This window comes from Balaenoptera musculus, chromosome 19 (assembly GCF_009873245.2).
Source record: "Balaenoptera musculus isolate JJ_BM4_2016_0621 chromosome 19, mBalMus1.pri.v3, whole genome shotgun sequence".
In the NCBI taxonomy this organism is placed as follows: Eukaryota; Metazoa; Chordata; class Mammalia; order Artiodactyla; family Balaenopteridae; genus Balaenoptera; species Balaenoptera musculus.
This window is the reverse complement of record NC_045803.1, coordinates 17337549-17362975: the sequence shown is the minus strand read 5'-3', so window position 1 is coordinate 17362975 and position 25427 is coordinate 17337549. Positions and strand designations below refer to the sequence as shown.

Below are 25427 nucleotides of genomic sequence, written 5' to 3'. Positions count from 1 at the left end.
AGTGGGCGGGGGCGGGGGCGGGGGTGGCCGGGACGGGGGCGGGCTCTCCGGGCCCCCATTGGCTACGGCCCCCTCCACACCAGGGCTCCCCCCATCTCCCCCCGACAACAGTCCGTCCCGGTTCCAGCTGCTGCAGCCGCTCCTTCACCACCTCGGCATCCAGCCGCCCCCTGCTCCGGCTTGGCATGGCGACCCCGACCCAGGTCCCCACAAAGGGTGAGCGTCGCCTGGGGAGAGGGCGCAGGGGGGCTCCGGGATCTTAGAGCTTAGGAGAGAGGATCTGGGGAGATTCCAGTACTGGAAGGGGAGGGGAACGGGGAAGGAGATGTCCCTTCCTACCATGGGCGGAGGCCCCTGCAGTGCACCCCTTGGCACCCCTCCAGGCCTCTTGGACACCCTCTCCCGGTGGTGTCGTTCCTGTGCGGGACCCGTGGTTGGAGAGCGGCAGTCCCGGGAGAAAGGATGCTCGGACCGGTAGCTATAGCAACCGGGTGGCTGGTCCAGCACAGCGGTGGTAGTGGCCTCGAAGAGATGGGCTCCGAAGGTGGGAGCGGGTAGATCTGCAGCCACGGAGGTTCTCGCAGATTTCAGGGTCTCTGCGGAGGGTAAGGGGAAGGGGTCCATATGCCTGTTTTTTTCTAGTGCTGGCACCTACGGTGGGTGTTTCCTGAAATCTCTGACAGGCAGGTTCAGTGGGAAGCAGGGAGAAAGAGGGAAAGATAGGAGCTGGAGGAAGTGAGAGAGAGACGGAGAGAGACAGAGAGAGCAAGAGAGAGGGAGACCGAAAGGAATATAGAAAGAGACTGACAGAGAGCCTGAAAGAGATAGAGACTGAGAGATAGAGGGACTGAGGCAACTATGGAGAGGGAGGCGTAAAGACACAGAGGGGGAGAGAGAGAGAGAGAGAGATGGACCCACAGCATGAGAGGGAAATGGAAAAGAGAAGGGGGGGTTGGCACAGGGTGGGGCCCGTACCACTGCAGTGAGCCCCCATGGGCAGGGATGGGTGTCAGGACCCTCCTTCCCAGCCCACATTCGGGGTGTTGTCTGGTCCGAAAGGTGCACTTGGGTGTGCACACAGATGCCCCTCCCCACCTCCATCGCCCACACAGAGATTTACATTTCACACCATTAGCCCAATTATGCACCCCCGAAATACTCACCCCCCCAACAGCCCCCTTTCTTGCGCCTACTTCTGCAGAGGAGCAAGGGGAGGGACGCTTCCATGGTGGGGGAGAGGTGGGTGAGGGAGGGTCCCCAGCGCTGAGAGCAGGGCCAGGGGAGAGGCCAGCGGTGCTGAGGAACCTCTGGCAAGTGAAGGGAACCCCAATTGCACTCTGATCTCTCCTTCCCTGCCCGCTTTCCCGGCAGGTGGGGGCTGCTGCACTGAGCCATATCTGCAGAATTTGAAGCAGGGCGGGGGGTGGGGGTGGGGGGGCGGCTGCAGAGGCTGGAAGCCACCCTAGGGAGAGGGGGCAGGGCTGAGGCAGCAAGCCTGGAGGGAGCCTAGTGCCTCCTTTCGCGGAGATGGTGGTTAGCAGGATCGATGGCAGCAGACGGGCAGAGGTGGGAGGACAGATGCCCCCGCCTCCCCACACCCTTTCTCCAGTCACAGCAGGAGAGGGGACCACAGATCTTGGGAAACCCCGGGGGAGGAAGTGCATGTTGCCTGTTGCAAACCACTTAATGAAATTAATTAATTAATGAATAGATTGTTTGGGGGCGGGGGATGGCTCCCGCATCCCCCCATCCCCCACCCCATCAGAGAGCAGGAGGGTGTGTTGGGGACAAACAGAAAGAAGATGCAGGAGCACAGCTGGGCCTGGGTCCCTATCCCTAAGAAGGACCCTCCGCTTGGCCAGAAGCCAGTCCTGCAGAGGCAACAATAGGAGGTACAAAGGGAGCAGAGGCAGTCAAGGTTGGCCCCAGAGTTAGAAACCCAACCCCCAAGTCCCACACAGGACCCTATCCAGCCTGGGGTACCCAGACCCATCACCTCTCTTCACCTCTCAAGATGCCCCAGTTGCCATAGTAACCACCTCCTTCCTGATGTCTCCTTGGCAACTGGCCAGGAGTGGTGCACATTCCTTCTCCTGCCTCCTGACTCCACCCTTAGCTCAGCCTCGTCCTGAGGACCCAGATTGCTGGGGCAGCAGAGACCAGAAGAGGAACTTCTGCATGGAGCAAGGAGCACCCAGGGAGGAACCAAAGAGGATTCTGGGGCAGGCGCTCACCCACTGGGCTTCTCTGATGGTTTGGGGAGGCAGGATGTGTGGAAACACAGGAGACAAAAGCAGGATAATTCAACTGCTCCACTTCTGATGCAGTCTCCCTGCAGCCTAGCAGGAGCTCATTCATTCATTCATCCATTCATTCATTCATTCTAGAAAACTTCTTTGAAAAACTTTATAAATGCCAGGATTAACAGTAGAGATGAATCAAATAAATTTACTCTCCATCTGGTGGGGGAGCTAAGACAGAGCACAGATGACTCTAAAATAATGTTTCCCCATCTTGATGCTTATGAATACCACCTTCATGATTTTTGCCCTGTCCAAATGTTCCCCACAATGATATTTATTTAACATTTTCCCTCCACAGAATTAACTTTTTTTTTTTTTTTTTTTTTAAATTTATTTATTTATTTATTTTAGCTGTGTTGGGTCTTCATTTCTGTGCGAGGGCTTTCTCCAGTTGTGGCAAGTGGGGGCCACTCTTCATCACGGTGCGCGGGCCTCTCACTATCGCGGCCTCTCTTGTTGCGGAGCACAGGCTCCAGACGCGCAGGCTCAGTAGCTGTGGCTCACGGGCCCAGTTGCTCCGCGGCATGTGGGATCTTCCCAGACCAGGGCTCGAACCCGTGTCCCCTGCATTGGCAGGCAGATTCTCAACCACTGCGCCACCAGGGAAGCCCCAGAATTAACTTTTAAAAAACTTTGTTAGCTTTATTTTATACTGCCACCACAATGGAAAATCAGGATTTTTTTTTTTTGGTCTTACATTGAAGGCAAGTATTAAAATGATCTTAAACAAGTGACTTCACTTTTCTGAGCCTCAGTGTTCCTCTTTTGTGGAATGAGAATGAAGATAGCGCCTATATCAGAGAGCTGCTGTGAAGATTAAGTGTGTTAATATCTGTAAAGTGCTTAGAAGAGAGCCTGGCATGGACTCAGTGCCATCAAATGCCGCTTAGATAAATAAAGGAGAAAAGCCAATAACGTCATAACAATCTATTTAGGTATTGTTGCCTGCTGAAGGCCCTGAACCCAAGGCCTGTTTTATCTTGGGAGATTAACAAGGGTTGGAAGGTGTAGAGTCACATCAGCTCCTATTTAAGACTTGCTCTTTGAAGATTGGACAGGGAACTGAGAAGGGTGAACTTACACACTGTGAATCAGTGCTAATCAGGGTCTTGCCTGGGCGCCACCTGCATGAGTCAGTTTAAACTAGAGTATGCTGTGGTGACAGATAGTACCAAAAATCTCAGTGGCTTCTCACAATGAAGGTAGATTTCTCATTTAGACTATACGGCCACCACAGGTCAACTGGGGGGTCTCTACTCACCAAAGAAAACTGGAGAAGCCACGATCTTGAACATTCATATAACCAGGCCAAAGGCAAAAGAGAGCTCTTGCGTGGGCACTTAAATGCTGCAGACTGGACTTACAGTTCATTGGCCTGAATTAGTCATCTGTCCCCCTTCCCAACCTCAAGGTAGCCATCCTTCCTGAGCCTGGATAGGGGAAGAACATTAATGACAACATCTGGCATCGCCCTGGCACTCCTGATAGCCCACCCCCACCCCCGCTCCCCTAGTGGTGCATGTTTTGCAGAATTGTGCTCTAATCAAGGCAGAGTGTACTAAAAGCTGTCAGAGGAATTAGGGAAGCATCAGGATGGGTTTCTTGAATGAGAAGGATGTTCTGAGCTCTCCTGAAGGGGAATAGAGTTTGAGACAGGGAGGTGGGAGTTGGGGAAAAGTAAATCCACAGACACACAGACACACACAAGTTTTATCCACCTGTTAACATTTATGAAATCAGAGTGAGTCTTCCAATGGTTGAGTATGTTTTATGTGGTACAGCTACATACATATGCGTGCATATACACACACACTGGGAAAGTTATTACAGAGTCAATTTTGAATCTTTAAATTGATGTCTGAGAAATAAGTAATATAGGATATATATAATATAGTATGATATAATATAATATAAAATTTTGGACAGCTGTGCTCTGCTGGATTTGGTGGCAGGAGCAAGTGGATGAGAGCAGTAGCCACAGTGTCTGCCTTTTGGAGCTCTCAGATGGCTGAGAAGTTTCAGGGAGTGTTCAGGGGAAGCCGATACACTCAGCAGTCCACTCAGCAGTGGGATTGGAGTCTCAGCATCGTATGCAAATGGGAGTATATATGTGTATTTCAGGAAATGAGTCCATGCTTGCATTAGACTTCTACAGGGGGCTAGGACCAGGACCGCCATGTATGGTTAGGTAGGTTGTGCACTGTACAAGGGAAGGTATCAACCAGTGGAATGAGTGGGGGCTGGAATCCAGCCTATGCTCCTCTCTTTAAGCTTTGTGTCTGGCCATGAGGCGACATCATCCAGAGCAAGAGGTCTCATTATCTGATTCCTACACAGAAACCACTGGACCAGTGGCCCCATCAGGATCCTCAAAAATGTTAAGAAGCTCATTGCTGAAATTTTTTCCCCCTCTCTCTCTCTTTCTCTGCCTTCTTGCCACAGTTCCTCAGGAACCTGACCCATTTTACTACGGTGAGTGGCAGATTCTGTGATGAGGGTACCCTGGGGTTGGATGGAGGGGTGGCTGTAGATCTCCATGGGTCACTGCTGAAGTGGCTTCAGCTATGGGTACATGCTACGTGCTGGCCCACTGACCATGTGACCATGTGGATATAATTCACATCAGCTGGGCTCATGGAGGGTCGAGTCAGACTTGGGGAGGGGGTACCCTCTATGGACCCTCTTCAGGCTTCACCAGCACTCTGGGCTGGTGCACTGGCATCGTCAGAGAAGCAAACAACTCTGACACCAGGCTGTCGGGATTTGAATCCTGGCTTATCCACTCACTAGCTGTGTGGCCTTGAGCAAGGAACTTTACCTCTCTGGGCCCTTCTGTAAATAAAGAATAGTAATGGTTCCCACCTATAAGGACTGTGGAAAAGAGTTACTCGGATGATATCATTAAATCTTCCCCACAGCACTGAAGCTCAAAAAATTACTCCAGGTCTAGCAGAACTGACCCCAGTTCCCCCTCTAAATACCCTCCTACCCTCTCCCATTGCTCACTCATACTGCTTCTCCATACGCCAAGTTCTTTCCTGCCTCAGGGTCTTTGCACCTACTGTTCCCTCTGCCAGAATACTCTTCCTCTAGCTCTCCACACAGCTCCTTTTTTTTCTTCAGGCCTCAGATCAAATAATGACTGTCTACTAGGAGAGGCCCTCCTGACTCCCCAGCAAGAGGGGCTACACCCACATCTAGCCATGGTCACATGACTGAGTTTTTTGGTTTTCTTTTGTCTATCACAATATGAATGACAACTCCCCGAGGGCAGGGGCCTGGGCTGCTGCTGGTACGGAGTGGATGCTTTATAAATTAATATTTCGATAAATGTTTACTACGGCATACTAGACAAGAATAATTCTTATGAAGGAAAATAAAAGAAAGAATGAGATTAGGAAATGTTGAGGAGAGCATGGAAAATTCTAAATGAGACAGCCAGAGAATGTGTCACTAACATTTGAATAAACCCAGAAGTTGGTAAGGGAGGGATATTTGGGGGAGGAGCTTTCAGGCAGAGGGCCCAGCAAGTGCAAAAGCCCTGAGGTAGGACCATGCCTGATAGGCTCCAGGAACTGCAGGGAGGCTGGTGTGCTTGGAGTAGGGGATTGAGGAGGAGAGTGGAGTGGGATGAGGTCTGAGAAGGGATAGGAATGAGATGGTACAGGGCCTCATGGGCTGTGGGGAGGACTTTGGCTTTTCCTTGCAATGCAGTGGAAGTGGAAGTTGGAGGGGGTGGAGTGGTGTGCTCTGAACTCAGGAAGACCCTGATCAGACTCAGGTGTTAACAGGATCCCTATGGCTGGAGGGTTGAGTAGGGGAATGGGTGACAGAGAGACCACAGAGAAGGTTGTTTGCTGAAAAATATACATATATATATATGCAGTAGAGGAAGGTCATATCTATATCTATATCTATGGCCAAAGAATCCAGAGAAGGGTAAAGAGGAGAGGTTAAGGGGAGCGCCCAATGCCCAAGGCCATGCACTTGATCCTCACGTTGACCCACTGGAGGAGCCTGCAGCCTTGAATCCAGGCCAAGGCTCCAGGGGAGCTGAGGTGCTGCCCCCACTTTGATGTCCTCCAATATCTTCCCCAGACTATGATACTGTCCAGACCGTGGGCATGACTCTGGCTACCATATTGTTCCTGCTGGGCATCCTCATCATCATCAGTAAGTGTGACCCCTTCCTGGGCTCCAAAGCCCCGAGCACCTACAGTTCCCCTGCTGGCTTTTGTCCAGACCCTTATGTCCTCTCTCCTTGTTCTGTTCTGTCTCTATCCTAACAGGCAAGAAGGTGAAGTGCAGGAAGGCGGACTCCAGGTCTGAGAGGTCCGGCAGCAGTGGGGAGAGACGGGGAGGGGTGGGAGCAGCCTGGGGTGCAGGGGTGCTGCCAAACAAAAGGGCCCCCAGGGCCTGCCAGGTGTTTCCCAGAAAGCCTGCGCAATTGAGCCTCTTTATACTTTTCTCTCTCATCTTTGCTTCCACAGCCCAACATGCAAATCCTGTAAGTCGGAGCTTCCCTCCTCAGGTGAGGGTGTGAAAGGGTGTAGTTCTGGGAAGATGGGTGGGGGCAGGCAGGGGAGTCAGAGGGGAAACTGCACTGGATATCCCTAAGAATGGGGCCACCAACGATGGAGCTGAGACCCTGCAGATCAAACATGGTAAAACATGAAGTTAGCGGGATGTGAAATGTCCTAAAGAGTCCTTGAAACTGCCCGGAAACAAGTACCTAATCTCATAAAAGCAAGGATGAACTAATTCCCCAGATGAGAAAGCCACAGCCTGTGGAGAGAGGGGTCCACATGGGAGAAGGATGTTGGCAGTCAGAATGAAGGCAGAGTTGAGCACTAGAGAAGGCAGGAAGATAGAATGTTTTCCAGACTTTACTGTTCAGTTGGGAAGATCTAGGATGAAATGACTGAGAAAAAGGGAAGAAGGAAGGAAGGAAGGAAGGCTTGTGAATAATTGTATCAAAAAACAAAAGGAGAGACATATAGAATACAGGTTTTAAAAATTGATATTGGAAAAGAGAGAATATAGGAGAGAATATGAGGAGTATGAAGATGGAAAGATGGAAAGTATAGGATAAAGAGTGAAGAGGATGGGGGTGTAAGAGGAGGTGAAGGGTGCAGGAGGGGAGAGAGGAAGAGGGGGAAGGAGTCGTTAGAAAGGGTGGAGAATGGAGGAGGAGGGTGGAATGTGGGAGGGGGTGGGGTGAAGGGGGGTGGAGGGGGGAGGGGGGAGGGGGAGGAGGGGGAGAGTGAGTGCAGGTGGATAGATGTAGGATGTAGGAGGGGGGATAAGCATGTAGATGAAAGATTGTGACTCCTTGGGGGTGTTAATTTTAATTATGTAAAAATATCTCGACCTGTTTTTAGTGGAACTGTGTCCTTTCCAGGGACTTTTAAAAAATCAGAGATGGGAATCTCTCTGCCTCTTATAAAGTTTTTAGAACGAAAAAAATGGGCCTTGGGGTACTCCATATTTGGAGGATTTGATGTGGAATTTCATGTGTTTAGTTTCATATTTATTTAATGAGATTTAAGAACATTAATGGGTCACTTTGTGGATGATGGGGGTGGGGGGTACGGTTGGCCTGGGTACCTGGCCACAGTCTAAGAGTATGTACAGAATTCTGACCCATTCCAGCTGAATGATGGGCCCAAGTGGGTGGGAGACATGGGAATTCCTTTTGTATCCAAATGTTCCAGAGATGGTGTGTTGGAAAGGAGTGGGGGTATAGGAGGACGTTGGGAGCATGGGAGAGGGATGGAGACTCCTTTTCTGGCAGGGGGACACCCCAGAAAAGCCCAGGCTGGGCCAGGGGTCTTCGGCCTCATCACAGATATGTTCCTCTCAAGACAGTGCCCTGTGGGACAGGACAAAAGCCCCAAAGGTGTCCCTCTATGGACCAGATATTAGGGTGCAGGGAGGCAAGACAACTCCCAGGGCTAGCTCTAGGGTGACAGTCTGGAGATCTGACTTCCATGAAGGGCCCCTGGCAGTGTGTGGCGGGGAGCTGCTTCCACCCCTCTTGCTACCCACTGAAGCTCCCTGGCTCTCTCTCTCTCTCTCTCTCACTCCCTCTCACCCCAGCCCCTGGAGGTGGCGGCGTGTAGACCAGCCCTGGGCACCTCCACTACTGTCCCTGCCTGAGTGCGGGAGCCTGAGGACCGGGTGGAGGCGGTGGGGACCCCAGCCTTGCCCAGGGAGCGCTCCCCTGAATGAGCCGTCCCACCCACTCCAAGGCTGGAGCCGCTGCACCTCCCCAGGCCTTGGCAATTACGACCCCCCAAAGAGCCCGTCTGCATCCCAGACCCAGGGACTCAGGCCTCCAGCTCCTGGGGTCCCGGAGTCCACCCTCAGCCCCCCGCAATCCCTGTGTGCTACTCCCCGGCACCTCCCTGTTCCCCGCACCCTCAGAGTCTATGTCTTGAGCTTAATAAATGTGCATTTGGTTTTTCCCCCTGTTCTGTCTGTGTCTTCTCATCTGTGGGGACAAAACGGGGGAGGGGACAAAGCTGAAACTGGGGAGCTCTCTCCCCCATCCCCAGATTTTCCCCCTTCCTCTCCTTCCCCACCCCCAGTGCCCCACTGGCCGCCTTCTCTCTCAGAGCCCCTCAAGCTTCCCTTCCCTCCCTCAGCGCCACCGCCCCCAGCTGCCCCTTCCCTTCTCATCCCCGAGACCCCAGAGTAGACCCCTCCCCCGCTCTCCCTCCCTCCCCACAGGAGCCCCACCCCGCCCAGACCTGCCCGCCCTGCTGTTCCCCACCCCCACCCTCCCCTAGGCCGGGTGGGTGGAGGCCTCCGCCCAGCCTCTCACCCCAGCCCCCCCATAGCCCTCAACGTCTCCCCCTCCTGCTCCCACCCCGGGCTCTGAAGCCAGGAAACCCAAGAGGAAATGACTGAGCCCGTCTCGGTCCCCGCCCGCCAGCGCTCCCCTGGCCACACCCTCCGCCCGGACTCAGCCACTGCAGCTGCCCTCTCCGCACGAGGCTGCCGGCTCGGGACCCCCAGCTCTGACGTGAGTCTCTCCTCCATCCTCCTCCATCCGCTCCCCTCTGCCCAGGGGCCGGGCTCAGGTGGGTAGAGACCGATCTTCTGGGCGCCTCTCCGCCCCCCCATTCATGCTCACCGTCCCTCCTGCTCTCCTGTACCACCGGGTTCGGCACTGCTTCTCTCCTCCTGCCTCAGTCTCCCCAGCTCGCCTCCATCCCTCTCACCCTCCCAGATCTGCCCAGCATCCTGCTCTATTGTCCCTGCAGGGAGGCCCCTAACACCAGCTCACTTTTTCCTCTGAGATCAGGAGCGCATTACTCACTCTTCCTCTTTCCCCCTCCTAGCTGACTCCTCTGCTCTGAGGACTGCCCCGGAGGGAGGGACCGAGGTCCTCAGATCTACTCCGGCGCCCCAGATCCCTCCCCTTGCCCTCCAGGGTCGGTCCTGGCTAGCGCTTGAGTGCTCCTCTGCCTCAGCCCCGTGCAGTGGCTGCTGCTTGAAGCCTGGTTTAGTCTGATGCTTCTTGTTTTCTTTGGGGACCTGCAGAGGGAAAGAGGGAGTGACTGCTGGCGATCCCCACTTCTGAGACCCTCCCCCTGGCCCTCCTTCCTGCAGCCAAAGACCCTGGCAGGGGTCTTTGAAGCCAGAGGTGCCTGCTCAGGGTAAGGAAGGGGGCTGCAGGGTCCCCAGGGGTTGCCCTGGGCTGCCTCACTGACATCATGGCTGACCCCAGCTCTGGCTTGCTCTATAGATGTCGCCCTGTGGTCGCCTGTGTCTCCTGGTCTTCGTTGGCCTGATTCTCCCCACCAGAGGTAAGGCCCAGCCCTTGACTCCACCCTGCTGCAGAGCCCCCAGCCCCACTTCGGGTGCATGTGTTGCTGGGTGGGCGGCTGGTGAATTTGGATGCTCTGTCCTGTGTCCTCAGTCCCCTCTTGAGCTGGCACCAGGAAGTGGGGGCCCCAATAAGGGGGCCAAGGTTACACCCTGTTTAGATACCTCAGACCTGGGTGGCTGCTTCCAACGCGTCTGGCCAGGGCCTGTCCTGCTGGGCATCCTCTGTTTCACCTCCAAGAAGGACTCACGGAGTTTGATTTGGCGGGGAGATGGGTGTCGGTTTCCTACTTGGCAGCCAGGAACACCGGACTCACAGCAGAGCAGCTCCCTTGGATCCCCGGGTGATATATGATTAGGGAAAAGGGTGAGCTGGGGCCAGTCCAGGAGTTGGAGATGTCTCACCCTTGCCTGAGAAGTGTTTTCTGAAGGCAGTACCTGTGGTGGGCCTTGCAGGTGCTTTCTACATGACAGGTGCTTGTTTCAGCTTCAGCTCTACTCTATGATGCTGTTGTCGTGACCATTTTACAGATGAGGAAACTGAGGCTCAGTGAAGGAAAGTGCCCTGTGCCAGAGGCTAGTGAGTGGAGGGGCTGGGCTACAACCCTGGAACCCAGAGCAAACTCTGCACTGAAGCTGCCCCATTTCTCTTTGATAAAATGGTTTTCCTGTGTTCATTCAGTCATTCAACAAGTGTTCACTGAGCAGATCCTATTCTAGGCACTGGGGAAACAGCAATTGCATAAAACAGGAGCTCACATTCTAGTTGGAAAGACACACAGTAACTGACACATCAGTAAATTATATAGTATGCTAGAAGGTGAAAAGTGCTATAGAGAAAAACAGAGGAGAGAAATGAGGATTGTTTAAATAGGGTGATCAGGTAAGACCTCACCAGAAGGTGACATTTGGGCAGACACTTGAAGGAGAGGAGGGGACAAACCAAGTAGGTATGCAAGGAACGAGCGCTGTCTGGAGAGTGTGAGTGACAGCAGGCAGGCCAGGGTTCGGGTTAGGGTTCGGGTTAGGGTTAGGGTGGGAAGGGGCAGGGTGGTAAGAGGAGAGGTCAGGGAGGTGACAGGGGACCGGGTGGAGGGGGGACTTATGGGCCAGGTGAGGACTTTGGCTCTTACTAGGAGTGAGATGCAGCCAGAGGAGGGCTCTGAGCCAGGAGGGCCCCGATCTGACTCAGGGGTTCACAGGCTCCCTCTGGCTGTGTGTGGGGAGCAGACTGTAGGGGGCGGGATGGGAGCAGGGAGACCAGGGAGGAGGCTGTGTGATGGTCCAGGAAGGAGAGCATGGAGGCTGGGCCAGGGTGGGGGGCAGCAGCTCTATCCAGCACTGACTGCATGTTGAGCAGTGGGGGAGAACACTCCCACCTCCATCTCATTTCACCCTCTCTACAGTCCTGAGAAGTAGATTCAAGTTTTATCCCCACTTTGCAGATGAGGCAGCCGAGACTCAGAGAGGGGTTTCACTTGCTCCAGGACACACAGCAAGGAAGTTATTGGGAACAGATTTTGAGATCAGGGCCCTGGCTGAGTCTAGCACCTGGGCTCCTAGGCTAAACTGCCTCTCTCATCCCACAAGGATGGGCAGGGAGAGGCAGCTGCAGGTAGGGTGCTGGGGCATTAGCATTTCTTAAAACACTTCCACCAAAGCTGATCAATCACACGTCTGTCTGCTGCTCCACCAGCAGACAGGACTTCCTGGTTATCCCTCAAGGTTTCAGGAGGGAGGGCAGGGTGGGGGTATCGGTGAGAGAAGGGGGACCGGAGGCTCCTCCTTGACTTCTCATCCTTCATTTCCCAGGACAGACATTGGAGGAGGCCACATCCATTACTCTAGCAGACCCAGTCACTGAGAACGTTCATGCCCTGACTCCAGCCCCAGGTGAGGAAAGAGGGACAGGTCTGTCAAGATCCTGTCATTGCAAATAACAATGGCAACAAAAATCTCAAACTTGGACCAAACGGGATTTTTTGGATTTGTGTAACTGAAAAGTCCAGGGATAGACTTTCTGGCACGGCTCCACCTAGGCTCAAATTATGCTATGAGGAACCTGTCTCCATTTCCTGGTTCTGTTTTCTCTGTGACGGCTTCATTTTCAGGCAGATTCTCCTTTTATGGAGCCAAGATGGCCCATAGAGACCCGGAGCTTCTATCCTACCTGCTAAGAATCCAGAGGAAAGAGAATTTCCCCTTCCCCAATCCAGCAAATGTCCCAGAACTGAGTGTCATTGACCAGGCTCAGGTCACACCCCCACCTGTGAGCTGATCATCGTGGCCACAGGCATAGAAAACTGATTGGCCAGACCTGGGTCTCGTGTTTAACTTCCAGTGGGGCTGGTGCCAGGCCCATTGAACCAAGTGGACTGAGAGTCAGGGAAGGATGTTTCCCCAAAGGAAGTTCCGGGGGCTCTTACCAGAGGTGGGTGGGTGCTGAGTAGGGGAAAAGGCATCTGTGGGAGGGGAGGGCCTGAGGCCAGGGAGATACTGGCATCCCATTTGGGCAGTTAGCAAATGGCTGGATTAATTCGTTTCCATGACATCAAATTTGAGTTGCTATGGAAATCCCCCTGTACCTCCATCCATGCACCTTCTCTGCATCTTCTCTCTTTTCTCTTCCTGTTTCCGGACTCCAGACACCGTCCACCCAGAACTCCAGCCCCCTCCTCAGACTTCAACCCTGCAGGCTGGTAATGAGTTGGGCAGGGGCAGAGGGTGGGGAGGTGGGCCTGGGACTGACATTGTTGCCCCTCTTCCTCTGACACTCTGAGTCCTTGATTACCCATTTCAGTCCCCCAATGCTGAATCCCCTGGTTTACTTTGTCGTGGGGCAGCCAGCTAACTCCATTCACTTCTTGTAAAAATTGTTTGAAATCATGAAAAATAACATGCCTATAGAAAAATATAAAAACCGTAAGTGTACAACTTAAATGACTCTAAGTTGAACCCATGTAACCATCACCCAGGTCAAGGAATAGAGCTTTGCAGACACCCCAGAAACTCCCTGTATGCCAACCCCTTCATTTTCTTCCTTTTATCTCTTTATCTTTTTCCCTTTTTGAATTTTCAGATCATTTCTTAACTCTTCCTTGGAGTATAACATCATTCAAAAAGTGTTCACCAATTTTGTCCATTAATGTTTAGTGGTACGTAGACACGTTCTCCTTGGAAATAAAAAGAATATTGCAGGCAAGATGAAATCCCTTCATCCACTCCCCATTCTCATTCTCTCCTCCCTCTCTGAGAGGTCCCCACCGTTAGTGTTATATTGGGAGTAGTTCCCCAGTGATACTGTATCACATGTGTATTACCTGGGGAAAATATACTAATTGGGAGGTGTCGTTGTGGGAGCTTAAGGATATTGTATGACTGTTGTTCAGCAACTTGCTTTTTTCCCCCATGCAATAATGTGTTTGGAAGCTCTTCCCACAGTCCTATAGAAGCATCCGTGTTGGTCTTTTTCACTGCGTGGCATTCTGCAGGGTGCCGGTGCACAGCTGATGAAGCCATGCCCATCTTGATGAGCATCTTGGTTGCTTCCAGTTCTTCCCATTGCTCGCAGTGCCGCAATGAGCAAGGCTGTCCCCTCCTCCTTGAGCGCTTATGGCAGAAATTAAGTGCCGGTCATGGTTCTAAATATTTCACCCACATTCACTCATTCAATCCTCACACAAACCCTCTGAGGTAGAAATGAGCATTATCTTCACTTTACAGGAGGCTCAGAGTAACTCACCCAAGGTGTCACCGAAAGCCAGTGACACGGCTAGGATGAGGGTCCAGGAACCTGGCTCTAAAGTTTACCCACGACATGGTGGGGCAAAGGCACACTGATTTGCCCCGCCACCAGCGGCGTGTGAGAGAGTCCCCCTGTCTCACGCCCACAGCAGCGCTTGTACATGGATGTCTTTGATTTTTGCCAACTTGAGGAGGGGAGAGGGCCCCTTGCTGTTTTCTGTGGGTCCCTGATTCGCTTCTTTCTCACCCGCCCCTCCTTTCTCTTCCGACCTGAGTAGAAGCAACCCCAAACCAGATGGAGATCCACACCCAGCAACCGACGGAAATGGATGTGCTTCTAACAACAGGTCCGGGGACAGACAAGAGCTGGATGCAAGGTAGAGCCTGGGACTAGAACAGCAACGTATGAGTTGTGTTTAATTCTCCATCTAGGTCGGCATTTCCCTGAGTACGTTTCTCAGAGCACCCGCTTGGGGAATTAATACATTTTTCAAAAAAATTTTTCTCTGTTTGTGGTCAAAGGTATTTGGGAAACTCTGAGTTGAAGTTAAACACGTTTCTATCTGGCGGGACTTCTCGGAGTCGTAATAAAGCTTGTCTGTAGCAGGCATCCCAAGAGGGAGCATCTAGTTTGCAGCGTTTTCCAAACTTGGTAGACTCAGGAACCCTCTTTATTCAGATCCCTTCGAAGGGCTGGTGCGGGAAATGTACCTGTAGGTGTTTCCCTTGGTGTAGATCTTCTTAATGTTAGAGCAGGAGCTGTTCAGTTGCAAAACTCAGAAAACCCAACTGGAAAAAACAAGAAAAAAGATGTATTAGCGATATACGCTCTGTAAAGTACAGAGGCACCAATTCCAGGCACAGCTGGGTCAAAGAGCTCAAGCTCTGTCATCACGACTGACTTGCTTCCTCTCTCAGCTCTGTCGTCTTCATTCTCAAGCGGCTTTTTCCCTCTTAGTGACAAAGGTGTTCCCGTAGCTCTGAGTTTAGGCTACAAACTCAGCAGCTAGAGTGCATCTCTGGCTCAAAGGCCTAGAGTTGACTCTCATTGGCCCAGCTGGGGTTATGTGCCCATGTCTGACCAATGGGAGCCTGGGAGATGAACAGCTCTGACTGGTCAGGCCTGAGTCTGTGCCCCATGTCTGATCTGCATAGACCAAGAGTCAGGGGAGAGGTGGCTCCTCTCAGGACAGGTGAGTTAATGTTACCAGAGGCGTGGGAAAGGGGGATGAGCGGAAATAAAGGTAGCAGGGCGTCTCTAATGCCTGTGTGAGGATCCATATGTGAGAGGCAGCCCCCACTGGAAAGTACTATAGATTAGGCCACTCCCAGGCTGAGTTGCATGCACGGTTGCTCAGACTGGGCACTGCACAAGAGCACTACCTAGAAGGCCACACCATTCTCCTTGTAGATTTTTTATCATTGTTACAACTTCCCAGTGATGGCAGTAAAGCATCTCATTCTGAAAGAATCTGTCTATTAAAACAATTTTACAACAGATGGAAATACGGTGTCTTGGGGAAGGGAGCTTTTTTTATTTTGTACAACAGTGGGGTTTGGGGGTGTAGCAGCAGTTTCCACATTTTCCAAATGAGAAAACATCTTCACATCTCCGGATTCACTTACTCTGAGTCCTTGCTGACCTGGGTTACCCTATGTGGTATTCCACGTTCCTGGTTATACGTGATGGAAATTCAACTGGGCCGAGGGGGGTCAAGGAGTCAGGTGGTAAAAGGCACTGCTGAGCCCAGCGCCCCCAGAGCCTCTGTCCCTTCTTCATCTTTGTCTCTCTTGCACTGGAGCTTGTTTTCCACCTGGCAAGGAAATGGCCAGCTCAGAACTTCCGTCACCTAGTGTCCACTCAAAAGCCCTACTTGGAATTTGAAAGGTAGGGAAAGGTGAGACTGGGTCACATGCTCCCCTTTGTGGCTGGGTTACAATAGGAGACCCAGATGGTCTGGGGAAGCAGGAACATTTCCCCCAAAGAAAGGGGACTGTTGCCAGAAGAAGGGAGGAGTGAGAGCCAAGTAGACAATATCAACAACGTGCTGAGGGTTTGCTCCATGCGGGACACTGTGCTAAGCTTTCACGTGGTCACTCGTTCACTGCTGACAACTACCCTATGTGGTAGGAGCTGTCGGTACCCCATTTTACAGGGAAGGGAACTGAGGCCCAGAGAGGTTACTTGCCTGGCCCTAGGCCACACAGTGCAAAGTGGCAGAACCAGAATTTGAGCCCAGGTTCCCTCACACCGGGGTGGCCAGGGTGAGGGCGGGAGGGGGGCATGAGCACCACGTACCACTGAGGCTGTCCTTTTATTACATTTCCTGTGGTCCCTCCATCTTTACCCTTGACCTGGCTTATCCCTTTTCCTGGAAAAAGGTTTCCTGAACATCTCGTAATCCTTGGCTGTCGGTTCGTATTTAGGAAGCGAGGCGCTGAGGCTGGCCTGGGGAGCCGGTTCATGAGGCAGCTTCTCTGCTTGCCGGCTTCACACTGGGGCATCAGTCAGGGATGACTGAGGACATTTCTCAGTGCCAGAGGGGCAGGTCTTTCCTTGGGTATTGATTTTTTTTTTTTTTAAAGAGAGGAACCCTCTGGTGTTTTTGGTCTGGGAGGAGAGGTGAAATTCAACATATTTTCTAACAAGTATCTCCAGGCTCTGTAACTGGGTCAGGGTTCTGGAGGCCCCTGTGTGGCTCTGACAGATGTGACCCTTTATTCATGATCACGGGGTGGTCCGGGAGGTCCTAGGAGAGGAGCCAGGGGCTCCTCGGGAGTCGGAGCCGTTGGTCCTAATCAGGGGGTGCAGGCTTATCACAGTATTTCCATACCTGCCACTCCTGGCTGCCTGTGTGGGTGGGAGGCGGGGATACCGCCTGTGTGGGTGGTAGGCGTGGCAGAGGGGCTTCTCCCGGACGCAGATGTTCAGTTGTCTCTTGTTTCCCTCCACGGCTCACTCCTGCCCTCCACCATCTTCTGGCCGCTCTCTCTGCTGATCCCACTCAAGGCCCCACGCCCCCCAAGACCCGACTCCCACGTAAAAACGTCAGGACGGACCCCGCCCTCAAGCAGACTGGTCAGTAACTCCCTTCCCAGACTGGACACAGGCTATTTCCCACTCACTGTGTGTTTCTAGCGCCTCAATACTGCCCAGCCCAGAATAGTGCTCAGTCAACAGGTGTCGGGCGAATACCTGACTTCAGGGCTGGTGTTCTTGTGGGTGGGTACAGGGTAGGCACACAATAAATGTCTGAATAGATGAATGAATGCATAAGTGAGTGCTGCATCATGCCGACGACCCAAAAACCCAATGGCTGATGATGACAATCATTTAGGGACTTGCCTGGTGGGCCGGGGTTAAGACTTCGCGCTCCCAACGCAGGGGGCCCGGTTCAATCCCTGAGAGAACTAGTTTCCGCATGCCACAACTAAAAGAGCCTGCATGCCACAATGAAGATCCCACGTGCCGCAACTAAGACCCGACACAACCAAAACAACAAAAAAAAATGACAACCATTTATGTAGCTCTCAAGTCTGCAGTTTAGAAGTTTAGTCTGGGCGTGGCTGGGTGCTTCTCTGGTCTCAGCTGGACTTACTTGTGCATTGGAGATCAGGTTGGGGTCAGCAGGGAGCTCGGTTTGTAGGGGCACCTTGATTCTTCCCCTCTTGGTCTTATCTTCCACTTCCTGTCCAGCCAACCCCAGTGAACAGATGGAAATGATACACCCACGGGTCATATAGAGAGTTCATTCATTCATTCAAGCAATATTCATTGAGCATTTACTGTGTGCTGGGCACTGCTCTAGGTGCCAGGGCTACAGCAGTGAATGAGACAGACGAAAATCTCTTCCCTAATGAAGGAAACGTTTTCATGGGGAGAGAGACAATAAATAAGAATCATAATAACTATATATCAGGTGGTTTTAAGCTGCTATCAAGAAAAACGAAGAAAAAAAGGAAACAAAAGAAAAACGAAGCAGGGTTAGGGTGAGAGAATGACTGGAGAGTATTTTCTGTAAAGGGCCAGGGAGACCTCACTGAGAAGGAGCTGAGGAGGAGCCATGTGGACATCTGGGGAAGGGAGCTTCAGGCAGCAGGAGCAGCCAGTGCAAAGGCCCTGGGGTGAGAAAGGGTCTGCATGGTCACCAATGGGGGGGGGGAGGGGGGGAGCACAGTGAGTGAGGGGGGCAAGTGAGGAGAAAAGGTTAGAGGTGATGGGAACCAGACTGTGTGCTGAGTAAGGACTTCAGTTTTGCTCTAAGTGCACCAAGGCTGAGACCCAGGTGTCTCCTCTCTGACTCTGACTCTCACTCACCGATTCACTCCACAAACCTTTGCTCCCTTCTGTCCCCTCCAGGTTCAAGCGAGGACGACCCCTTCTCCTATGGTAAGTTACCCATGGGAGGCTGTGGGGAGAGGAGGGTGCAGGCCCCTCTCGCCACATGCCTCCATTTCTCTCTCTGCAGACGAGGACACCCTCCGGAAACGGGGGCTGTTGGTGGCAGCCGTGCTGTTCATCACCGGCATCGTCATCCTCACCAGTGAGAACGGGGGTTGGGCGGGAGGGGCATCAGGACTGGGAGGGAGGAGGCCTTGGCTTGGACTCTGATGGAGGGTAGGTTCTTGAAGGCCCCTGAGCAAGGTTGTTTTAAAGGAGGCATATCCATATAAACCTCCCCAGAGTTCAGTGGCTTAAGATGATAACCATTTACTGAGTTCTCAATTCTGCAATTTGGAAACTTAGGCTGGGCTCAGCTGGACGGTTCTTCTGGTTGCAGCTGGATTTATTCGTGCGTCTGAGGTCAGCCGCGGGTCAGCAGGGAGCTCTGCTTCTATGGGCACCTCAGTTCTTCACCTGGTGGTCTTCTCCTCCAGCAGGCTAGCCTGCGCTTGTTCACATGGCGGTGGCAGGGCAATGCGATGGTGCAGCTCCCCAGGATTAGCAATAGCGGGAAGCTTTGATGGCCCCGGGCTGCATGAGTGAGCAGAGGTAATGGCTGTGCCAGGGCCTGATGAGAGATGGAAGTGGAGGAGGGGGCCCCAGGCAGGAACTGTGGCTTCAGAGAGAGGTTTTCAGCCACGCCTCCTGGTAAGCCCACCGGGAGGGAGCAGGGCAGGGGTCGAGGGGATCAGATACCTCAGCCTCTCTCTCCTCCTGCCCTCCTCTCTCCCTCCAGGGCCTGGGGGCTGCGGCCTCTCAAGTCAGCCTCCCAGGGCCCAGTGTTGAGCCGGGAAGGGGGGCAAAGGGAGATTAACAAGTGGAGAAACTAATTTTTTAAAAAGTTTAAAAAATGTTACAGATTAAGTAAAACACGCGGGCAACCGGTTTGCAAGCTCTCAGTTAAGCTGTACAACCCACGCCAAGTTTTATGAGTGACCTCTCTTGTCCAACTTCCTCATCAGGAAAATGGGCACAGCCTCAGCTTTTTGCCTTAAGGTGGGAGACGGAACACTGATAGAATTAAAAAGAGATCGCTGATGCGTGTCTGATCCTGTTGAATCAGGGAGTCAAGCACTGTTGCCTCAGTTGTTCAACTTGTGCTTATAGATCCTGACTTAGTGCCAGAGCCTGTTCTCTCCCCTGCGGGAAAAGTGAGGCTCAGAGAGCTGAGAAGTCTGTCCAACGTCACACAGCACATAAGCATCAGGGAGTGACTAGGCCCTGGTCTGTGTGAGGGAAGTTTGTCCAACGTCACACAGTGCATAAGCATCAGGGAGTGACTGGGCCCAGGTCTGTGTGAGGGAAGTTTGTCCAACGTCACACAGCGCATAAGCATCAGGGAGTGACTGGGCCCAGGTCTGTGTGAGGGAAGTTTGTCCAACGTCACACAGCGCATAAGCATCAGGGAGTGACTGGGCCCAGGTCTGTGTGAGGGCAGAGTCTAAATGTCAGCTCTGGGGCCATAAACTGTTCCAGTGACGTTTGTGAGCACCTACTCTGTGCCCAGCCTGTGCTGTGATGCTGGGGGCCCTGGTCCCCACCCTCGGGGAGAACTCACAGCTGGTGGGGAGATGACAATAAACAGCTCAACACATTAATGAGCAGAGTGGAGCAGAGATACAGAAAAAGAGAATTACCAGGAGGAAAATAAAGATGGATTGGGAAGGATGGGGAGAGGCACTCCCTCTAAAGAGGTAAAATCAGAATGGATTCTGATAAGAAAGATGATTTTAAAAAACAGGTAGAGGGAGCAGCAAGTGCAAAGTCCCAGACGCAGGAATGAGCTTAGCGTGTTGCAGTAACCACGGGAAGAGGCCAGGGTGGCTGGGGCAGTGTGAGCGGGAGAAGGGTAGGAGGTGAGTCCAGAGGGACAAGGAGGTGTAAGCAAGGGTGGCAGCCAGGAGATGGGAGAGGGCTGTTTTCTGAAGTCCCCTTTGTTTTCTAAGATCCCCCTCATTTGCTTTGGCCCAGCCCCCTGGTCTTCCTTCTCTCCCTTAATCCCACCTGTCTACTTCTGCCTCAGGGCCTTTGCACTGACTGTTCCTTATGCCTGGAACACCCTTCCTCCAGATGTCCATGTGGCTCCCCCCTCACTTCCTCATTGAGGCCCCTCCAGTCACTGCCATGAGGATGCCCTCAGCTCCTGGGTCTCCCTGCATCCTTCCTTGTTTTATTTTTCTTCATAGCATGCATCACTGTCTGACACATCACTGTATGTGCACTTGACTTAGTTCTTTTTCTCATTGTCGGTCTCCCCCACTAGAAAGCTCTACTAGGGCAAGGATTTTATCCATTCTTTCTCCCAACTGTGTGCCCAGTGCCTAGATCACTGCCTGGCACAGAGTAGGTGCACAATAAATGTTTGCTGAACACACGAATGACACACAAGCTAGGGCTCCTCTGTGTAGGGGTGGGGGGAGGTCCCCCCTGCGGACCCTTGCACCAGCTCTTCCCCCGTCAGTTTCTTGTCACTTGCTCAGAGTTGCCTTGGAGCCTCCCAAGGGGAGGCTTGTCCTCCAGCACCCAGATCACAATAATCAATATCGTTCCAACTCGTGACTGAACCATTTCCTTCACCTACAGGTGGCAAGTGTAGGCGGTTGCCCCGGTTATGCCGGAGTCATGACAGATGAGTCCGTCGGAAGTGGGGGCTGATGACCCGATGGGCACCCCGAGACTGACCCCCCGCTGGCTCACCGTGCCTGGCCTCCTCCCTCCCCTCGAAGGACCTACAGACTAGTCAGCAAAGCCCAGCCTGAGAGGTAGGACGTGGATGGAGCCAGAGCCGGGACTGGTGGCCTGAGCCCCCTACTCTCCCAGCCCTGCCCTCCCTGAAGGCTGACTGGCTCCCCATTTATCCATTCTGTTCCGACAAGAAGTAAAGCACTGTGGTCTTTGCCCCATGGTCTCTGATCATTCCTGACCGAGGAGTGGAAGAAAGCAGCAGGGGCTGGGGCAGGGCCCCCAGGAGTAAAGTGAGGGAGTCACAGACTCCAAAGCCAAGCTGGGGGCCACAGTGAACGAAGCCAGCCTGGGTGAGGTGGGGAGGATGGGGGCAGGGGCGGGCCACAGGGGGATCTGGCCAATGAGAGGGTCAATGTTGGATTCCACCCATGGCAGATTGAGACCCCTGGCCTGGTCCTTGTGCAGAGCCTGGTGTCCAGGGCCAGCTCACCCCTGACATTGAGAGGCAGCGCTGGTAACTGGGCAAACACAAATGGAGGGCCCAGGCCCACGGTGACCCGCTTTTTTCCCACTCTGGGTCCCTTCAGCACGTGAGTGTGGACACCCCGCCCTGCACATCCAAGGTCCATCCACACCCCTGGTTGCCTCTTGGTTTTAGGGCTGTGCCCACAAAGAAAGCCTCGCAGGCCCTGGAGTGGGCTCAGAGTAGTTTGGGTGGGGAATTCCAGGGTCCTGGGGACCCAGAGCATGGTTGAGAAGGGGCACAGGCTCCTGTGGGCACTTCCTGAAAGCCCTTAGGTTCTGCAGCCCCTGGGGAGGGACTCAACCAGATGAGGTGGGAGCAGGCCCTCTGAAGTGCAGGGCCTGGGGTGGGGACCTCTGCTCAGGGTCAAGGGTCATCATGCCAAAGCCAAGAGACAAGGTCCTGTTCAAGGCGGTTGCATAACAATGTTTCACAAACTTCAGGTCATAGCCTGTTCCCGGGGTTACAAAATCAGTTTAGTGGGCTGTGAGTAGCATTAAAAAAAAAAAAGAAAAAGAAGTAATAAAATAGAAAAGAAAATATCAGAATATATCACAAATAATATGACATTGTAGATAGATTCTTTTCTCAATTTTTGCCACATTTTTATCCCACCTGTATTATTATTCATTTTTTAAGAGAAGAACTCCCTTTTTAACTTAAATAAATATATTTTAAAAGGCACAGTGAGGGGGCCTTCCCTGGCTGCCCAGTGGTTAAGACTCCACACTTCCACTGCAGGGGGCACAGGTTAGATCCCTGGCCTAGGGAACTAAGATGCTGCATGGCGTGGCCAAAAAAAAAAAACCCCAAAAAAGGCACAATGATATATGGAAAACCAGTACTGCTTCATATAAGTAGAAGATAGCCAAAAAGATAAATTCAATGAAACAAACACATATATTTTATGCAATATATTGTGTATGTCTGTATGTGACATATATTATGTGTAATATATGTATACTATCTATGTGATATATATCATACATGATATATATATATATAATATACATATGGGGGGGATACTAAAAATATTTTTTGATTAGCACCCCCTACCTACTAATCAGAACAGATACCTAACCAATCAGGAGGGAATATCATTCATATATATATATCATATATTACACATGTATGTATATATTCATGTGTAATGTGTTATATCTATTAAATTGAAATATAAATTAAATATGAAATTGTCACTATTCAAATTTTTTTGACCTATAAAAACAATTTCATGTGGCTCAACCTAATGATGGTGGCATAAAACAGATTTCATGCTGCAGGTCACTTTTTAAAAATATTGAAAAGCCCTGGGGAGAGGGAGCATATAGGTTGTCACAGCGAAGGAACTAAGGTTCTTTCTCAGAACAGGAAGTGCTGGCAGCCACATTTGCCCCCTGGCTGGATGGCCACAGGAGTATGTGGATGATGTCTCTAGCATTTCCCAAACTTCAATCATCACGCATGCTCTTCACAATTTTTGCTGTATTTTCATCCTGTCTGTACTATTATTATTCACTTTTTAAAACATCAGCTCCCTTTTTAACCTAAATACATTTTTTTAAAAGGCACACTCATATGTGGAGACCTAGTACTGCTTGATATGGATAGAAGATAGCCATAAAGATAAATCCAATGAAGACAAACAAGGAGAAAGATATACTGCATTCGAGCTGGATACTGAGTTGCTGGCTGAGGGCTCTGAGCTGGAGGCCAGAGTCTGCTCTGCTGGAGGAGAGCATCAGGTGTCAGGGCTGTGATTGTTTCCTTACTGCCCAAAGACACTGCAGAGTCTGGGAGGCCCAAGACCACCCTCGCTTCTGACGCCAACTATAAGCCTGAGTGTGCCCAAGACCACCCTTGGGTCCGATAATTCACTAAAAGGACTCACAGAACTCACTGAAAGTCATTATTCTCACAGTTATGGTTTATTACAGTGAAATACAGTGTTTTACAGTTCCCTACAGTGAAGGGAACCAGATTAGAATTAGCCAAGGAAAGAGACACATAGGGCAGAGTCCAGGAGTGTTCCAGACATGAAACCCCCAGTTGTCCTCTCCTAGTGGAGCTGTGGACAGTGCTGACTTCTGGCAACAATGTGTGACAGTACACATGGAGTACTGCCAACCAGGGCAGCTCCCACAAGCTTTGGTGTCCAAAGTTTTTATTGGAGCTCAGTCACAAAGACACGACTGACCACCCACGTGGTCACCTTAATTTCCAGCCCCTCTGGGGCTGATACCTGAGACCCAAAGGCCCTACCATCAATCCCATTGTTGAAAACTATCTAGGCTGGCCCAAGTCCCCCAGGTAAAGAAAGATACTCTTTTCAAGCAGGACATTCCAGGGGCTTAGAGATTACCTTCCAGGAGCTGAGCACGAAAGCCAGCCATCTCCTGACTAAACAGAGTCTTTCTCCCTCATATCATTTGATGGATTAAAAGATATTCAAAAAGCAATTTACTCTCGTGATGCAATTCAATGTGAGTTAATATTGTTTGGGGCCTAAAACCATTTCCCATGCCACCACTGGAGCACAGCCTGAACTTGAGGAATCACCAGCCCACGAGCATGCCTGACAGCCTCCAGGGCAGAACTAGGGCAGTACTGACCCACTTCATCATAACTGGGGAACTGGTGCTGGGTGTCCACTCCCCCCTCGTTCCATCTTCCCATGAGGCAGAGATGAAAAAGCTGATACTGTTTTTCAAAGATGCCCTTGATGTGGAGTTCTGGATGCGGATTCAGCTCTGCTAATTAGAGGCCCTCGTAGGAAACTGGAAAGCCAGAGAGATCATCTTTCTGCTCAACTGGCTGTTTTCTGCTGACAAGTAGGGTTGCCAAGGTGATGCGTTTGGGACCGCGCCTTTCCAGTGTCCAGTCGCTAGCTTCGTGGGCATTGAGAGGCAGTTACGCACACACACACAAAGGATATCTAAATGGCCAATAAACACATGAAAAGATGCTCAACATCACTCCTTACGAGCAAAAAGTAAACGAAAACGAGAATGAGACACCACCACACACAGAATGGCTAAAATTAGAAAGACTAACAATACCAAATGCTGCAGAGGATGTGGAGCAAGTGGAACCTTCATACGTTGCTGTAAATTGGAGTGTAAATCAGTGCAGTCACTTTAGAAAGCTATCAATTCTTTTAAAAAGTAAATGTACACTTAGCATATGATCCAGCAGTTCAATTCTTAAATATCTATCCAAGAGAAAGGAAACCAGATGTCCAGAAAAGACTTGTACTACACCAGTGTTTATAGCAGCAGTATTTGTAATAGCGAAGAACAGGAAACGATCTAAATATCCATCAGCATAGGTGAGTGGATACAAACTGTGGCATACTTGTGCGATGGAATACTACTCAGCAATAAAAAGAAGAATTGCTGGTACACACGACAACATGAATGAATCTCAAAAGCATTATCCCGAGTGAAAGGAGCCAGGTACAAGAGAGCACACACTGTATAATTCCACTTATATGAAATTCTGGAATAAGCAAAACTAATTGATGGTGATAGAAGTCAGGATAATAGTTGCCTCTACTACTATTATGTTGCCTTCACTATGAGAGCAAGAGGTTGATGGAGAAGGGACATGAGGGAACTTTCTTGAAGGATTGAAATGTTCTGTACCCTGACAGTGATGCAGATTAATTGAATGTATATATTGGTCAGAACTGGCTAAACTGTACACTTAAGATTTGTGTACTTTACTACATGTGAATTATACCTCAACACAAAACACAACAAAATGGAAAACAAAAGGGCAGTTATGTCCTGGGCTGCGATGACTTCCAGGTCCTGGATCAGAGATAGAGCTACAAGATTCTGAAGATGCCATGTACAATGGATCCTCTTGATTGGGGTGGAGGGAGAAGCTCCCC

At 51.4% G+C, this 25427-nt stretch overlaps 2 protein-coding genes across 10 annotated transcripts; both read left to right on the top strand.

The window, feature by feature from the left end:
• The first annotated feature begins 40 nt into the window (after positions 1 to 40).
• Positions 41 to 8770, top strand: FXYD7 (FXYD domain containing ion transport regulator 7). 2 transcript variants are annotated; one of them, XM_036833062.1, is made up of 6 exons: positions 41 to 216; positions 4746 to 4775; positions 6402 to 6476; positions 6593 to 6626; positions 6794 to 6834; positions 8403 to 8770. In XM_036833062.1, exons 1-6 carry the CDS (start codon positions 186 to 188, stop codon positions 8423 to 8425), a joined length of 234 nt encoding a protein of 77 aa, XP_036688957.1. In that variant the 5' UTR covers positions 41 to 185; the 3' UTR covers positions 8426 to 8770. The 2 variants fall into 2 exon arrangements, with proteins under 2 accessions (XP_036688957.1, XP_036688956.1); XM_036833061.1 differs by having other exon boundaries at positions 6593 to 6635.
• A 421-nt stretch (positions 8771 to 9191) lies between these two features.
• FXYD5 (FXYD domain containing ion transport regulator 5) lies at positions 9192 to 21223 on the top strand. Of its 8 annotated transcripts, none has more exons than XM_036833013.1 (10): positions 9224 to 9330; positions 9852 to 9967; positions 10057 to 10117; positions 11949 to 12029; positions 12782 to 12835; positions 14159 to 14257; positions 16891 to 16959; positions 18241 to 18270; positions 18350 to 18424; positions 20908 to 21223. In XM_036833013.1, the coding sequence occupies exons 3-10, from the start codon at positions 10057 to 10059 to the stop codon at positions 20955 to 20957; spliced, it is 519 nt and encodes a 172-aa protein (XP_036688908.1). In that variant the 5' UTR covers positions 9224 to 9330; positions 9852 to 9967; the 3' UTR covers positions 20958 to 21223. The 8 variants fall into 8 exon arrangements, with proteins under 8 accessions (XP_036688907.1, XP_036688912.1, XP_036688905.1 ...); XM_036833015.1 differs by having other exon boundaries at positions 9257 to 9388; XM_036833010.1 differs by lacking the exon at positions 9852 to 9967 and having other exon boundaries at positions 9193 to 9330.
• Positions 21224 to 25427: the final 4204 nt, after the last annotated feature.